Below are 18,177 nucleotides of genomic sequence, written 5' to 3' on the forward strand. Positions count from 1 at the left end.
TTGTGCTTATTCTAATGTTTTACTGACTTCAGGAGACAAATGTCAAGATTAAAGTTTAATTTTTAAAGTATTTTGGCGAGGACTACAACCAATGGGGAGGACCGGACCGCGCCAGATTTAGAGTTCCTTGGATATGCTATCAATATTTTATCGATGGTAGTCCAAGACCCTCTCCAACCGGCAGAATGAGTTTCACGTCCCCTTCAAAGTTTACACGGGCACAACACCAAACCTCTGGTTGTGGGACTGCGCTGCAGTGTAAAGCACAGCCGTCCGTACAGAAGAGTCGCTGTGCCTGTATACACAATGAAGGGGATGCATTGCTTGTTGGAACACCACAGTCCGTTTAGGCTGAATGCACACGTTGCGTAATTTGATGTGGAAAATACGCATCAAAGCCGCAGGTATACGCACGGAATACACCATTGGATGCGCTTTTAGCTGCGGCTTTACATTTTGATGCTGAAATGGGTTCGTTTTTATCCTGCGTATTTTGGTGCGTTTTTCTATAAAACTAGATCGATACAATTGGCAAGTGGAAACGCAAGATAAATGGACACGCTGCGGATTTTAAAATACGCACCGCAGGTCAATTTACGTGCATAAAAAAATCTGCACCGTGTAGATGACATTTCTTGAAATCGAAATCTCATTTACTCTGCTGGTACTGTATTATGCTGCGGATTTGCTGCACGTAATACAGATCGTGCAGTATTGACCCTTATTCTGCTGATAGCCGTGGGGTCCTGGGAGTCATAATCCCATTGATCAAATATTGAGGGCCTCTCCTAAAGATATACTCTTAACATATTCTGCCTGTCTCATCCTGGGACTAATACAGTGAATACAAGCAGTGTGTTGTTCCCACTGCTGGTTGGGGTTATTCCTGGGGTCACTTGGTCATATAAGTTAAACTGGTTTTCTTTTCTTTTTTTTCTGGACCCCCCCCCCCCCCCCTCATTTGAGAGCTATGGGCCACTGTTGTGTTGGCATCCTCTATTCTAATTTGCTGTAGTTGGCCACCGGGCTGGAGCTAGCTTCCCTTCCTCTGATGCTGACCAATCATCATGAGGCAGCTTGTGGGTAGTGCACGCCCAGTTGGCTAACTACAGCAAATTTGCATATAGGGAGCCAGCACAACAGTGGGCAATATCTCTGGAACGGAAGGGCCCAGGAAAAAAAGAAAAACAGCGCTGGAATCAAGAAGACCTCGCTATTCAGGTCTGTAAACCAGTTCTACTTATACGTCCTAGTGACAGGTCCTCTTTAATAATAAAATATTAGAACTATTTAAGTCCCAGTTGTTTTATGTAGAGATGACTCACATAGGAGCTACACCAGGTGTATAGGAAACGTGGCGCTGAAGGTGTCCTAGGTGCAGAGGAAGGACGGCAGTATAAACATTCTCATTTAGTCATCTAATAATCAGGAATGTTCATGTGCAATTTGAAGTTTAAAGTAATGCTTAGGTTATTTAAAGGGAAACTCCAACCAAAATGAAAGTTTGACTTCTTTTCCATTAAGGCACTTCATGTATCCGTCTCTTACCTGTTCTTTTTCTTGCTACTTCTATCATTATATATGACATTGAGGCCATTGCCCAGCAACCGTGTAAATGTGGCTTTCGGTGACCCGCTTTTTGTACTTGAGTCAATGGGGATAAGCCAGTGTCACTCATACAGGCACCAGAACTTCCTGTATGATGTCATTACATGGATTGTACCACACAGACTCTCCATGGGGGGGGGGGGCAAACTCCTATTAGTTACTGCTGAATATTAGACCGGCTTCTGTGGCAATTATAATGGATGTGACCACAGAGCAGACCCCCTGGCTCTATACTTATCATTTCTTATGTGATGCTGTGCTGAGGTATCATGGGATAGATATTATAGCACCGAGGAAGAGAAAGCCGGGTGAAATCTAAAATTCAAGATGGTGCCTGGTCAGAATCAGACAGCAGTTCTTCTCTATGCGTGTGGTTTTCTTTTCATGACTGTCTCATTCATTCCTTCTATTTTTAGGAAACAGTTTCCATGTTTCACACAGCAAGTCCTGACCGAGCACTGCAATGAAGTTTGGTTCTGTAAGTTCTCAAACGATGGCACTAAACTAGCGACCGGATCAAAAGACACAACTGTTATAATATGGCAGGTTGATCCAGTAAGTACGGCTCTTTGTTTATTAGAACGTGTTTTGCGAGGCATGAGCATATTGTGGCCGGTCATGTGTAAATCTTATTTTCACGCTTAAACATTTGACATAACTGTACGTCATGGTGAGGGGGGGGGGGGGTATGGAGCGGACTGAGCATATAGACACAAAGATGCTGCAGTCAGTAGTGGCCGAGAGAGGGGGGAGCCCCCTCTGTCATCCAATCTACCCCCCAAAATGCTGGGTTGTCATGGTAGCCAGTGGGCCTAATGAAAGCCCCCAGGTCTGCCATCTTGGTGCTCCTAATAATCCCTTTCGCTGTACTGTCTGTTGTGATTTTTACCGGCTCCTGATAAATAAATAAAAAATAAACACTTTTTAATAGGAGCAAGTAAAAAAATCACAATACATAAAGGGGGTAGATCCTTTATTTTAATCTTGGACAACCCCTTTAAGCCCTTTCATCTGTATCTGAAATATCAGAAGATCTTAGTCGCTGGATGTCCCCTTTTTATATCACTATAGAACGATTAAAGGGGTTGTCCGGGCACGGGGAGGTTTTTCATACTTCTGACCTATCCACAGGATAGGTCATTAGTATATGATCGGTGGGTGTCAGAAACCCGGACCCTGCAGTGATCAGCTGCCTCCGGTAGTGATTGGTGCTAGAAGCAGAAGGCTCCGGTAACAGTACGGTGGTCGCACTGCAGCTCTGCTCCTATTCACGGAGCCTTCTGCTTCTGGCACGACCACTGCAAACATACTGGTGCCCGAACACCTGATCAGTGTGTGGTCCGGGTGACTGACCCCCACCAATCCTATACTGATGACCCATCCCGTGAATAGGTCAGAAGTATGAAAAACCACCCCGTGCCCGGGCAGCCCCATTAAACACCTTTTGGCACTTCTCAGAGATTTGTGATCTGTGTAAATTTCCAGTACCTCAGGGTGTGATCCTCTATAAAGAACTTTTTATTCTTAAAGTCCAGTATGGGGTCTGAGATCTCCACCATATTCTCTGGATTTGCCTTTTAATGTTGGTCTGCAGCTTGCTTTGCGAGGCGCCAGGGACTAGATTATAGGCTGGCCATGGTGTTAGTCACTAGGTGCCGGTCCTTGATGAACAACCTGCTCGCTCATGAATATTTGTGCTGCCCTCAAAATATCCACCCCCTCCTATGTGTGTCAATAAATTCCTTTTAATGTGGCATCAACGGAACCTAATAGCTGCCAGATTATCAGATATTCTGGATTATCAGACAGTCCTAGAAAGTAGCGCTCGTAAGGGTAGAAAACCTAGTGCAAAATATTTGCATTCAAAGGAGAAGGGCGTGCAGTACGACCCCATTAGGGTCTCTTCACAGTGTTTTTTGTTGTTTTTTTTGCAAAATTTCGGCAATAGACCCTTACAGGTTGGCAGTCTTTGTTGCACCTGCTATTAGTAATCCTTTATTTATTGAGCATTAGGACCCTGGTTGCCTCCCCAGCACTGAGACTTCTAGCAGAGCTTGTCCAGAGACTAAACCAGTTATTTGCCGGCACGTTGTGGTTGTGTAAGGTGTTGACGTGGGTTAATTACAGCCTTATGAAAGAGGTCGGTGTTCCTCCCCATAAGAACCGTAACTAGACAGGAATGTTAATTGTGCACAGGAATCTTCTAGGAGTCGGCGGTGTTTATGGGATGGGCCCATAATTGAATAAAGCCGGGACTGCTCAGCCTTGGTAGTCCTGTTCCTCTACAGCAGGTTATTTTCTGTCTCCTCCCGTCTGATGTTTTATCATTTCGTCACACGTATTCACGACTAGTGTTCTTGTTTATTGCGCTCCCTCAATCCTCTCCTCTTTGGAAAATTTCCCAACTTGCAATGGCCAAATCGTAAACTGCAATGACCTACGATCGGGTGTGAGTTCACAAATGCAGAAAGCAGCAGCCAGTGTGTAGGTTGTAGTCCCGTCGGTCCCCGTCCCCCCCCCACACAGCCAGTCCGCCATCCCCTCTAAATGACTTTTTTTTTTAATCCTCAGGACACACACCAGCTAAAGCTACTTAAGACACTAGAAGGCCATGCTTATGGTGTTTCCTACCTAGCCTGGAGCCCGGATGACAACTATCTTGTAGCCTGTGGTCCAGATGACTGTTCCGAGCTCTGGCTGTGGAACGTGCAGGTAAGATCCAAGAGGTAGAGATGACTAAACCAAAAGGACAATCCGAAGATTTCTTACTTGGTTTTATGTCTACACCATTTAAATTTGCATATAATCTACATCCGGGTACTCAACTACTTTTAATAAAGGTCTATTTACATGGGTCTGCTGCCAGGTGAAGGTCCGATCCGAACACCAATAGTAAGGCTATGGCAAATCCGACCATGGATCCTCGGCGGTCATCCGAGGCTTATCTGCCCTCTGTAAAGAGCGCCACAAACTCTCACCTGTCACTGTAACCATTCTGTCATCCAGCAATGCAGGCCTGGCATCTTCTGGGCCAGGTGTGCTCCAGCGGAACGATGCAGGCGCCGCCTGCATCACGGAAAATGCATCACTGCTGCATCATAGAAAATTCGCAGAGGGGTGGAGCAGGGAACTGATGGTTCCCTTGCACCTGCCAGCGCTAAGGGATGCAGTTCCTATGGACGTAAATAGAATGGAGTGCAGGGGTCCTGACAGCTACCGTCTGCTGGTTGAGTACCCCTGATCTACGTAAATAGTTGCATAAATGCATTGTATACTCGAGAGCTGCGTTTACAAGCCTGCAGACTTCAGAGCTGAAATCTGCTGGGTTACCCTATTTAATTATCTCCACGGAGGCCATGAGAAGTGTCCTTTTGGGCCATGTTTTTTTTTGTGTTTTTTTTTTATAACATGGGAGCCTATGGATGACTTATTCTACTGTATTCTTTTCATGACCTATACGTTAAATTGATGTAATAATAGTCTATGGGTGACGGATGCCACTGTTCGGTATCTGTCCCAGCCTACAAGAAACCTATACATCGAGAGCTTTTCCTGGTGTATACGTCAAACATAGGCCGAATAACTAGATGGGAATGGGGCCTGTGTAATGTACGTACCCATTGACTTCACCAGCAGAATAGTGAGTGCAGCTCTGGAGTATAATACAGGATGTAACTCAGGATCAGTAATGTATGAACACAGTGACTCAACTTTTTACATAGAATATATTTATATGTAAACTTCTTTTCAGTATCTTTATGAAGTAGTACGTTATCTAGTTGGTGTCTGAGTCGGTGTTGAGTTTTGTTTTTCTCTTTGCGTTACTCATTCCTGTGCAGTTTAAGCTTGTGACCCGATTTGAACTCTGCTGGATAAAGGATTTGTAGGGAAGGCCAGAGCCTGTGTTCCTGTTATTTTATGTTTTATATCTTCCAGAGTGGTGAGTTGAGGACAAAAATGAGCCAATCGCATGAAGACAGTTTGACAAGCGTTGCCTGGAATCCAGATGGGAAGAGATTTGTTACCGGCGGTCAGCGTGGACAGTTCTACCAGTGTGTACGTGCTGTAACTTACAACCTCATAAAGTATACGTCACAATCCTTTTCTGAAATGTAAACATTCACGTAGATCAGCGGTCTCCAACTAACGACATTCCAGCTGTTGCAAAACTATAGCTCCCAGCATACCTTGACAGTCTGTCTGTCAGGACATGCTGGGAGTTGTAGTTTTTGCAACAGCTGACCTGCCAATTGGTTAGAGACTGCTGATCCTAGATTATGCTCTGCTGTAAAATTCCTTTTAATCCTGCTTTAGTGGGACCTGATGGGTTCCAGATTATCAGAATTTCTGGATTATTGGATGTCTGGTTAAAGGTATTTCAAGGAAGATCTTTCTTATGACTTCTCATTCATTCTCTTTCTAACAGGATCTAGACGGCAACCTGTTGGACTCCTGGGAAGGTGTGCGAGTTCAGTGTCTGTGGTGCTTGGGTGACGGCAAGACTGTTCTGGCATCAGACACTCACCAGAGGATCCGAGGCTATAACTTTGAGGACCTTACTGATAGAAACATGTGAGAGATGTCTTATTATTCTGCTTCTAGGTGTATTGCCTGCACATAGCATTATGGGGGTGCACGCTTTTCCAGTTCATATGCAGTGTGAGCGTGCGGAACACTTAGCAGGTGAGGCAGGAAGATACTGAGGGGTCGTCCCGTTTAGAAAACCTATTGGCCAGAGCAGAGAGTGGCTACAAAGAGTGTGTCTCGTTCTGGAAGACCCGGCATGTCTGTGCATTGCGTGGACAGCCCATTGATTTCAATGGGTAATGCTACGTTTTCCCTGTGGTGGTGCTGCAGGGAAAATGAACACTTGCTGCCAGGTTCCCCCACGGATTACAGATAATTGCTGGGGGTCCCTGCATTGGGACTTACTGTAATTTGCACCTTTGGATATGCTATAAATTCTTAAATGGGTTGTAAAGGATTAAAAAAAAAAAAAAGACACTCTTCCAAAAAACAGTGCCACACCAGGTTGCAAGTGGTACTGCAGCTCAGCCCCACTCCCTTTAATGGAGTTTAGCTGCAATACCAGATGCAAACTATGGACAGGTGTGGTGCTGTTTCAGGCAGACAGCAGCCATATTTTTCTAATCCTGGACAACCCTTTAAAGATGGGAATAACCCTTTAAGGAATCCTGGAAGTCTTCTCTACCTGGTCATTGTTTGGCCTTCAATTTCTGTGGTTCTGCCACAGGATGTTGTGTTGGTGTTTGTCGGGTGACATGTCCAAAAGATACAACTACCCTAAACTTTAGCCCAGGCTGTAGGGTGACGTTCATTGCCAATGGGTTGTCCCTGTGGAAGAATTACCTGGCAGCTGCATTAAATGCTGGTGTGGCTTGATATGTAATTACATTGCGCCACCGACCCGTCACCAGAGATGAGCAAAGCTTGTCAGCTTACTAATATACGGGTCCGTTTTCTATCCTCCAATGTCTTTTAGATGGTAGAAATACAGTTCTTCAATAGGGCAAAGCCGGAGACTTCGCCCATCGCATCACCTTAGTTGTGGCTTATATTGGGCTCTGCGGGCAAGAATGATTTTGATTTTCGTGTTCTGTTCTCCGTTTAAAAGCAGAGTCCCCTTCTGTGCATCGTTAAACTCGAACATCACCTTTTTATAGTTTTGATTCTATAGTCCCACAAATGTAAGATCTAGTATCGCTTCCCCTGTATCTTCGGTCCATTTTCTGCCGTTCTTGCTCCCTTTGAGCGCTCTTGGCTGTTGCCAGGTAACCGGATAATTTTTGTACGCTGCGCGGTCTGCTATTGACGGATCTTTTATTATGTGCCTCTATATGGCAAACCTATATATAGTATTAAATGTTGGGTTTAAGGCCTCATGCAAACACTCCATAGTACGAGGCTGTGGGACTCTGCGCCTCCATACAGGCACCATACACCGCTCTGCTCTCACCGCAGCCGTATTCTGTCTTTTCTATGGCGAGTTTTTGTGCATATTTGTTGGTCTGTGATTAAGAAAACCGATTTTACGAGGTCCTCTAACTGCTTCTTCTATTGTCTGTTTCAGAGTGCAAGAAGACCATCCTATCATGTCATTTACAATATCAAAAAATGGAAGGCTAGCATTGTTAAACGTAGCTACTCAGGTAACCACCCGCTGCGCTTATTGTGAAACGTATGTAATCTGTACCGCAAGGGAAGCGGAACATGTAACGGCATTACAGAAATACTATAACAATTATTGCCTGAGAGACGTGTATGGGGGGGCCACCAGACTGTCCCCCCTACATCTGCTGTCCGGAGAGACCAGGATGGGGCAGGTTGTATGATCCTTTTAGCATCAGGAGAGATTTAGAAGCATCTGGCGGCTTCTTATCCCCTCTCCCCGAACTAAATATACATGCAGGTCGACCAATTCGTGTCTGGATATTTAGGGGAGCTGGCTGGTGACCCAATAAGCATTCAACCAACGCCATCTCATGTGTGTCCCCCGAATCCCCTGTATAGACAGATTTAAAAGATAATGTTTCTACCTGCTGCGGCCACTAGAGGGTGCTTAGGAGCCTACAATTTGGCGCTCTGTATCAGAAAAATGGAGCTCCAACATCTATAAAGATTGGAAATACAGCCACAATTATTTACTGATTTCATATGTTAAAAAATACAAAAAGGTATTTAACCCCTTAAAGGGGTTTTCTCAGCATAGACCTTTATGGCAAATCCACAGGACATGCCATGAATGTCTAATAGATGCAGGTCCCATCTCTGCCCGACCCCCTACACGGTGCGGAGGCCGCTGCCAACAGTTTCCAGGCAGGGACTAATGAAGAGGGGGCAATGTATGCGCCCGTCTCTCTCTCTCTCTTCTTTTCAATGAGAGTAATGGAAACAGCCCAGCAAGCGCTGCTTGGCTGTTTCTGTAACTCCCATACGACAGAATGGAGAGAGCCACGTGCATGTGTGGCCACCTCTCCGCTACTCTCTGCCCGGTGCGGTGTTGGCTGGCCACAGATTGCAGGCAAAGTGGGGGCCCTTATTTTCGATAGGTTCAGGTCCCAGAGCTCGGACCGCCATTGATTTAGACATTTATGACATATCCTGTGGATGCTATTTTGAGCCTTCAGGCTGCAGCAAAGCCATAACTTGTGTTTTTTTGCAGGACAATGTGTATTTTTAAATGGCACTATTTTTGGGTAAATATAAAAAGTTATACATTGTGTGTTTTGGGGTGAAATATTTGCTTTGAAAGGAATAAAAACCTTTTCACATTTTTGCCTCCAGGGTGTTCACTTATGGGATTTGCAAGACCGAGTTTTAGTGAGAAAATACCAAGGCGTGACGCAGGGCTTCTACACAATCCACTCGTGCTTCGGCGGTCACAATGAAGACTTCATCGCTAGCGGCAGTGAAGGTAACGTTATCCAGGGTCCAAGAACAATAGGATTTCCTCCCAGTGTACTGTATAAACGCACCACTGACTGCTTCTTATATTCTCTGTACGGAGCGGAACGTCCGTTAACCTACAGGCGACTTCTGTCTTTTCTCCCCTACAGATCATAAGGTTTATGTCTGGCACAAACGCAGCGAGTTGCCTATCGCAGAGCTGACTGGACACACACGCACAGTAAACTGTGTGAGTTGGAACCCACAGATTCCCTCACTGATGGCCAGCGCTTCTGACGACGGGACAGTTAGAATATGGGGACCAGCACCTTACATAGAAAACCAGGAGTTTGAAGGTAACTATGTAGCATATCGAATAGTGTCTCCGCATGAGGGTGCAAACGGTAGAATTTATATGGCCATTTGATTGGATGGTTTATAGGCTTTTCAAAGATTAATAAGGAGCGGCAGTAAACTAGTCGGACTCAACACGACAGATGTTGGGAGTTATAACCGCAAATAACCAGCAACAATTGTTATCGCCATTGAGGTTACATGAGGTATAACACATTGATGTGTGATTAGTGGGGTCCACTCAACCTCACTGATCAGCAGAACAAAGGGACCCCATGGTGCTCGCTGAAGTGCTGTCTTACCTGTAGTGTTTTTCACAGCCAAATGTATGACTGTGCCTAGTGCAAAAAGGAAGGGGCCACAGCATTAAAGCAAGCACCGTGACTCCTTTGTTCCACTGATCGGCGCGGGTCTAACCCACCGATCACACACGAATAGGCCATCAATGTGTAGTTCAGGAGACAACCCCTTTAGGCCAGGATCACACATAGCTTTGTTGTTTTTAGCCCATTTTTCTGAGCCAAACAGAAGTGGATACATAAAGACTAGTGCATTTTCTTCCTTTTATCTCTCCTTCCATTCGGATCCACTTCTGGCTTTGGTGCAAAAAACTAGGCGAAAAAAGGGCATCAAAACTGTGTGTGATCCTGGCCTTAAGCTGAAAAGCGGACCTAACGTTTAAGGTGACTTTGCATAAAAAACTTGTGTGTACATGAGAAATAACACTTTTTATGGCCATTTCACATACATACATACATACATACATACATACATACATACATACATACATACAGCAGCCTCCCACTCGCTTTGTCAGATACAGAGGGAGGAAGAGGAGGGTGTGCTCTGCTGCTTCTCCCCCCTCCCTTCTTCAAACACTTGTATAGGCAGGCAGTGAAGAGATACATCCCCAATTCCTGCAGCTGTCAATTCTGCTCTGTAACCAGGGACGGATTGGAGTGAACAGCTGATTACAGGAAGGGAGACACCTAGTGGCAGGAACATCACACAGAATTTGCATGGATAAAACTGAATTTTAAAAGTAAGTAAATTACAAAGTTGTTCTATATCCGGTATACTATTAAATAAGCGTAAGTTGTGTGGTCGATCATCGGCGTCAATTTAAAGGGACCCTAACGTTTCAGTCATTGTGGGTTTGGCTTCAGAAATAGTGATCACACCCCCGACTGCAGCTGCTGCTGGGTAATTCTATATCAAATGAATGGTTGACCATGTAATACATGGAAGGGCTGGGTCTGCCAGATCCACTCTTTGTTGACGGCTCATATGGAAAGGGGTTGTCTCTGTAAACTCCACTTGTAACCTAAACATTTAGGTTAACCCCACTATCTCACTCCTTTATGGCCTTGTTCACATAGTGCAGTTTTGTTCTGGAGTGAATGAGGAAAAGGTTTCCGGTTTATAAATTAAGCAGTGAGTCCAGGAGGATATGACACATATGTGGGGGAGTTGTGGGGTCCTCACACTGTAGAGATGCTTTAAAGGGACTTTCTGGAGCTTTATATAAGGGAATCTGGTTGCTATGGGCAGTCATGTCCCCGTCCCCCCCACCATTTCATGGGAGAGGTTAAAGGGGCTCTGTCACCAGATTATAAGTGCCCTGTCTCCTACATAATCTGATCGGCGCTGTAATGTAGATATTTTGAAAAAACAATAAATTTTGAGCAAGTTATGAGTAATTTTAGATTTATGCAAATTAGTTTCTTAATAGACAACTGGGCGTTCTTTACGTTTTGACCAACCGGGAGTTGTACAGAGGAGTGTATGACAATGACCAATCAGCGTCATACACTTCTCTCTATTCATGTCCGTTTTGTATTCACAGCACAGCGTGATCTCTCAAGATCACTGCTGTGCTGTCACATACACCCACATTAACTTGACTGAAGTGTCTTGAGAGTGAATAGATATCACCTCCAGCCAGGACGCCATGTCTAGTCACAATCCCGACACTTTGGTAAAGTTTCTGCTGTTGCGGTGAATGCAAATGGACCTGAATGAAGAGAAGTGTATAACACTGATTGGTCAGCGTCATACACTCCTCTGTACAACGCCCACTTGGTCAAAAGGTAAAAAACGCCCAGTTGTCTAAGGAAGTCATTAGCATAAATCTAAAATTGCTCAAAAATGATCGTTTTTCAAAATAATGTGATCGGCGCTGTAATGTAGATAACAGCAGTGGTTTTTATGTAGGAGAGAGGGCACTGGCAGCCTCTTTAAAGGATTTTCTGGGACTTGAAGCAAATTAAAAATATCCCATTATGGATAGGCCATCAATTTAAGTTCACATAAGGATTTTTTTTTCATTCCACTAATGTTTTAAAGGGTAACGCAACTTTTTTTTTTAAACTTTTGATGACTCTGTGACCTTTCATACGTTTTGATCAGTGGGACTTTGCGCACGGAGACCCTTACCGATCGCTAAAACAAGGCAGCGGAAGCACTCGCAGTGCGGCTTCATGTCTGATCGGCTCTCCTCTGAAAGCCGAGTGAGCGGTGTCCAGACTGATAGACTTTCTATTGAACCCGTGCGCCGCTCCCTGGAAAACCGATCAGAAATGACGTGGCCCAGCACTTATCGGAGCGCTTCTGCTTTTGTTTTAGCGGTCGCTGGGGGTCTCGGTGCTTGGACTCCCACCGATCAAAACTTCTAACACGTCAAGTTTTTGAAAAAAGTTGAGTTACCCTTTTAAGAGAAGTAACAATTGATGAATTTTAACTTTCTTCTTGTTTTTTCTTTTTTCTTTCCCATCATCTTCTCCTTCCATCCCTCAACGTGCCCCCCACACTTCCGTTCTAGAGGAATGCAGTAGCATGGACAGTTGATAGCAAATTTTTTTCTTTTTTTTTTTTTTTTTTCCTTTTTGAAGACGACTTCTCTAACTTCAAATTTAGTCGTATTTTTAAATGGCTTGGGATTGGTGCAAACAAACAAGATTGATAGCGGGACAGACGCTTTTCAAGAGAAGTTTAAAAAATAAAAAAAATCTAAAAAACAAAAACCTACAAGTCTGGTGCCCTCCTCCAGGGCAGATCATTTACCACCCTGCTTCATAGTACCCAGCTCCGATGAAGCACGTCGTTAGATTGTTATTGGACACCGTGTTACCCCCCATCGGTCGTGAAGAACTGTGCTATATTCAAGCTGTCCATTGAACTCGGTATATTTTCCCTCCTGCCTTTTTGTCCGGCAGCCTCCACCATCCTCGTTGCTCTTCTGTGTAATGAAGTTTAAATGCTTGTTTGGAAAAAAAAAAAAATTATTTAACAGTTTAGAAGGCTTGATAGATCGCTTTAGTCTGAGTATCCATTTAATAGGAAAGTATTTTCTCCTCTCGTTTCATGGATTCTTTCCGCCTTATTTAGCTTGAGATCTTTCCAGCTTGGTTCATGGATAGTAGCCTTACTTCTGTTTTGTTTTATTATAATTTTTTTTTTTTTTTTTTTTTTTTTTTTAATAATTCTCCAGTAACAAAGTTGGCAGAACCAGTTCCAAAACAGTATCAAGAAAAAAAACAAAAAACAGATTTGACAAGAACCGTATATACCGACAAAATCTTAGGTTGTTTTTTTTTTTTGTTTTTTGTACTTTTCAGGATCCGGCAGAACGTGTTACGCCCCTGTAATGGGTTAACAGCACAACTTTTTTTTAAATAAATTATTTATAGGACTATAATGAGTTCCTTTTGTGTAAGTTTAAACCAGCTTTGTCAAGGCTTTCCAGGGTCGTTGGTTTATAACCGCCCTCCCCCTCCCTTTTAATGCACAATTACAAGCTGGGGGATAGGGGGGGAGGGGACAGGTATTTTCTTTCCCCCTCGCAGGTGTTTCATTGCAACGTTGTAATAGACGTCCATTTCTTTTTGCTGCTGATAACGCAGTCTTGGTAAGGACCGGGCACAGACCTGATTGGTCGGGTGACTTGATCTTATGTGGCTGACTTTATTTTGGGCGGGACAGGCTTGCAGACATCAAAAACACTTGGGCAATTGTGGCTACCCTCGTCTTCATAGATCAAGGTTGCTTGAAATGTAGGTTTTACCCTTGGATGTCATGTTCAGAGTCTACATCCAGATATAATCTACCTGTCATGTTGACTCTAGTTACATATAAAGCTGCATTAAATATTTACTATGACTAGCCGAGCGGACAACAGCTGGTACCATGGCTGTAAAGCAGAGACTCATCCGCTATTGTGACGCTACAACAGCTCAGAGGCCCCTGATGTAGTGTATATGATAGTGTGTTATGGGGGTACAGCAGGGCTGCAGCTACCCATGGGGCCTGTATTATGGTTCTGTATAACTTCTAGAGTATTAAGCTGGAATATGCCCATGTGTATAAGGCCTTCCATAACTACGGTCTCCCACCTGTGGCTTATCAACTGTTGCAAAACTACAACTCTGAGCATGCTGGGAGTTGTAGTTTCACAATAGCTGAATAACAACAGGTTGGAGACTGCAGCTATAATGTAGTGCAGGGGGTCAGTAACCTTCAGTATTCCAACTGGTCTAAAACTACAACTCCCAGCATGCCCTGACAAAGGCTTTATTACACGCACACCTCTGTTGTAAACCCTGCATGGACCCTGATCTATGGGACAAGGAGCCATGTTCTTTTTATTTAGAAGCGGCCATAGATTGGATCAAGTTGTCTGGATATTCCCCGTCCACAGAAAAGTTGGTGAAGCCATTTAACACCTGCACACTCTCCCGCAAGGTGCTGACCCCTAATGACTGTCAGATTAAACTGCTCTTTATGGAGTCTGTTTTTGTTTATTTTTCTCCATACACCTCATACCATACAGTATCTATAGGCTCTACCGTCACACGACCGCTGCGGGAGGCACTGCGGGGGCAGGGAGTGTATTGTCTATTGCCATAATAACATTCTTCCCAGATTAATAGAAACCAATCTTGGCCTGGTATACTCCATGTTCACACTCAGCAATGTGGACTTCCAGCCTTACACACTCATCGCTCCAATCTCTGCCACCTACACGGTGCAGGCAGCCATGTTGTCAGAGGTGGTTGTTGATCTGTGGACGTATCAGGTGTTCATTGAAATCTACTCATGTTGGACGTGGTTTACATGTGCACCTTGCAGGATTGTTTGGCCACGTCGCCCAGAGAAGGATCTGGGTCCCTGGATTTACGCACGTATGTTGTAGCCTCTTATATAACTGGTGCTTTAGACCAGACATCCCAGTATAGACAAGTGGATATTTTTATTTAAGTGTCACTGCGTAGGCTTTTTAGTTATAGAATGGGATCTAGTCCGGTGGAAGTAGACCCGACCAATCAATCCTGCAGGAAGGAGCACGTGGTCATCAATGTTAAGCAGTGACACTTAGACCCTCCCCTGCGGTTCTATGGGGCTGAATGTGAGATCACCATTGGGTTCTGTAGAACCACGGTATGCCAGCCTGATATGATGTATATTGGTAAGTGGGAGCACTAAGTGTACTCCTCTGTTACAGCCACGTCTTCTAGAAGTGAAGTCTTTACTTGAGGCCAAACCCTGAAGATTTACATTGATGCATCGTACAGTGGAAGGCCAAAGCGTACAAGGGATGGTGCGACTTGTTGAGTTTTTGAAGGAATATAATAAAGGGGGGGGGGGGGGGTTATAGACCAGTGAAATGAGCTCCGTATAGAGTATCTCCGGTTCTATTCAGTAACCAGGTGGCTGATGCTCCACAGTGAAAATGTATTTAGAATGCAGTGGGGCATATTGCTCCTCAGTAAAGCCGCTGTATTTCCAGACGTTAAGGGATGTCCATACTGATAACGCATTTGTTACACGTTTATCTAATCTATGCAATATCACCGGCATCTCCCGCCCTGCAGAAAGCCTCTTATTGGGCTATTCTCTAGCTTTGCATGGCATCAATCATTACTTTGTGCCATGGAGGACGAGGCCAAGTGACCGCCAGTTCACAGAACATCTTGGCTTTTTTTTAAGCTATACCAACTTTGGCTGCATCTAGTAAAGTCGCATAAGCAACAGTAAAGACCCCTCCAGGTAAACAACGCCACTCTTGGCCATATGCCGTCCGGTATTGGGCATTAGAGTGAATACTAGATGTGGCACTGTTTCTAACCTTTATTGACCACCCTTGTTTCTGGTCACTGAAAGCAGCACAAACAGGTTCCATCTTGATCTATGGACCATTGAACAGGCCCCATCTAGATCTATGGACCATTGAACAGGCTCCATCTTGATCTATGGACCATTGAACAGGCTCCATCTAGATCTATGGGGCCACTGCTGTCCCTTATGGTTTACGTTTGATGTACTCTGATGCTCCCCCCCCCTTCTAGATTGTGCTGTCAATGTATAAGTCCTAGAATGAGTCCAAGTGGATGCAATACATGGTGGTTATACTCCCCATGTCATTTGTTTTTTAGGGAGATTCTAAGTTTTACATAATTCTCAAAACTTTGTATAAAAAAAAAAAAAAATTATAATGGGTTTTTCTGACAAGCGCACAAATCTTTCCACCTCCCACCATACAATTGGGTAATAAGCGTTAAAAAAAAAAAAAAAAAGAAAAAGAAGAGGAGCCCTTTAAGAACCAAATGCTCTGCAGGTCCATGATTTTTTTTGTTTACTTTACAAAAAAAAAAAATGGGGTTTCAGACATCCTCTGTCTACAGTCAAACACTATTGCGGGCAGCTTTCCCCATGTTATCAAGTGAGCTGTAGTGGGGAAAAAAAACAGAAAAACTTAATTCATACCACTGGCCTGTGGGGGAGGCAGAGAGCAGCGACGATCCTACTGATTAGCTCTAATCCCGAAATATCCGGCTCTAACAGGACTGTGATGTAGAATAGTGCAAGAAAATCTGGATTTTTTTTTTTTTTTCCTTTTTGGGTTCTTCCGCACAGGTAAGTATTTGAATTAATCTGTAGGACTTCTACCCAGATGCAATTAGTTACCTCCTAAAAGATAAACCAGACTTTTTTTTTTTTGTTTTTGTCCTTTGTTGGGCACAAAGCTGCCATTGTAACTTGCCAAATCCAAGTCCTGCTCTTAATATCCCAAGAAATGTGGACTGACTGACCTGCCAGTCAGTGATATCTGTGCAATAAAAAAAGCAATCAAGGAACCAACTGCTTCTGGCACCTTACACGTCTCCACTATATTTTTATAAGCCTAGAATTTACATACGATACCATGTTTTGTTTTTTTCCTTTTTCATTTTATTTAATTTTTTCTTTTTCCACCCTTTGGGTCAGGATAAATATTCAAAATTTCATATGTTTAGTATTAAGGACAGATGCAGAAAATGGCATCTAAAGATAAAATAAAAACACAAAAAAAAAATTAACAAAATAATAAAAAAAAAAACTAAAAAGAAAATTGAGAAGGTTTTAGGGGGAAAGTTAGAAAAAGACCATAAAGCATTACGAACCAAGCTGCAGGGATCAAGAATCAAAAACTTTAAATTGATCTCAAAGATTTAAAAAAAAAAATTGTCAAGATTTGTATGGAGTTGTGGTGGATCTAGTTAACACTTAGAGCTTTTTGGTATGTAATGACTATTTGCTATGGACTGATATTAAATGTTTCAAAAGAATGCTCTTACTATTTTATTTTTCTTTTGAACTATATTACGCCGTTTCAGTTACTTTGTATTATTTACCACATTAAAGTATAAAACTTAAGTCTCCAATATTTATTTTCACTGTTTTACTAATTATTTAGGGAACACCATTTAAAAATTTTTTTTTTTTACACCTTTTTAATTTACTTTTTTCTTCATGTCGGTGCCCTGCACTCAATAGAAATAATTTGTATTCCCTTTCTTTCAAGTCAATAAACAGAACGAATAACTGGATTTTAGTCGTGTTTAACCCCCTTGAATGTGTCTGTATTCTACACTTATTTGCATCACGCGGCCGGTGTATTTGTTTCCTAGAACACAGGGCAAATAAAGCAAATAGTGAAAAATTCTGCAACTTCTTACTATACTTTTTTCAGTTCCTTACTATTTAAAGGGAATGTTGACCCTTGAACATCAGTTTATTTATAATCAAAGTTTAGTCACTTTGTAATTACATGACATTATTCATACTGTACTGATCCCGAGTTACATCCTGTATAAGGCCAAGTTCACACAGATTTGATGTGGAAACCGCGTCTGAATCAGTGGCAAAAAAACAAACAAACCTCCCATTGAGTTCTATGAGAGCAGTTTTTTTTTCCATGGCTTTTTTAGCCGCTCGCGGTAAAAAAATAAAATAGCATCATGCCCTTACTTGCTGCGGTTCCACCTCTGACTTCAATGGGAGGCAGAGAAGGTTTTTTTTTTTAACCCGTGACACCCAAATGACCACGGGTGAAACACAGCAAGAATTTGCAGGCAGGTCAAAATCTGCCTCAAAATTCCCAAAGTAAATTGAGGCAGATTTTGCTGCCTGCAAAAAAAAAAAAAAAAAGCTGTGTGAACAGGGCCCAATACTCCAGAGCTGCACTCACTATTCTGCTGGTGGAGTCACTGTGTGCATACAATACTTATCCTGTACTGAACCAGAGTTACATCCTGTATTATACTCCACCAGCAGAATAGTGAGTGCAGCTCTGGAGTATAATACAGGATGTAACTCAGGATCAGTACAGGATGAGTAATGTATGTACACAGTGACTCCACCAGCAGAATAGGGAGTGCAGCTCTGGAGTCACTGTGTAAATACATTACATTACTTTTCCTGTACTGATCCGGAGTTACATCCTGTATTATTCTCCAGAGCTGCACTCACTATTCTGCTGGTGGAGTCACT

General features: G+C 43.3%; 1 protein-coding gene across 4 annotated transcripts in view; it reads left to right on the forward strand.

The window, feature by feature from the left end:
* Positions 1-16,855, forward strand: part of WDR26 (WD repeat domain 26) — a 50,466-nt gene extending 33,611 nt beyond the window's left edge. For 2 of the 4 annotated variants that reach the window (XM_075863392.1, XM_075863390.1), the window contains 8 exons: positions 2,025-2,163; positions 4,180-4,320; positions 5,545-5,664; positions 6,035-6,180; positions 7,700-7,778; positions 8,914-9,043; positions 9,186-9,371; positions 12,191-16,855. In XM_075863392.1, coding sequence (XP_075719507.1) covers positions 2,025-2,163; positions 4,180-4,320; positions 5,545-5,664; positions 6,035-6,180; positions 7,700-7,778; positions 8,914-9,043; positions 9,186-9,371; positions 12,191-12,216 — 967 coding nt within the window. In that variant the 3' untranslated portion in view covers positions 12,217-16,855. Of the gene's footprint in view, positions 1-2,024; positions 2,164-4,179; positions 4,321-5,544; positions 5,665-6,034; positions 6,181-7,699; positions 7,779-8,913; positions 9,044-9,185; positions 9,372-10,316; positions 10,444-12,190 lie in introns of those variants that run through there. The other 2 variants (XM_075863391.1, XM_075863389.1) reach the window with 2 other exon arrangements.
* The last annotated feature ends 1,322 nt before the right edge of the window (positions 16,856-18,177 follow it).

This window comes from Rhinoderma darwinii, chromosome 4 (assembly GCF_050947455.1).
Source record: "Rhinoderma darwinii isolate aRhiDar2 chromosome 4, aRhiDar2.hap1, whole genome shotgun sequence".
Classification (NCBI taxonomy): Eukaryota; Metazoa; Chordata; class Amphibia; order Anura; family Rhinodermatidae; genus Rhinoderma; species Rhinoderma darwinii.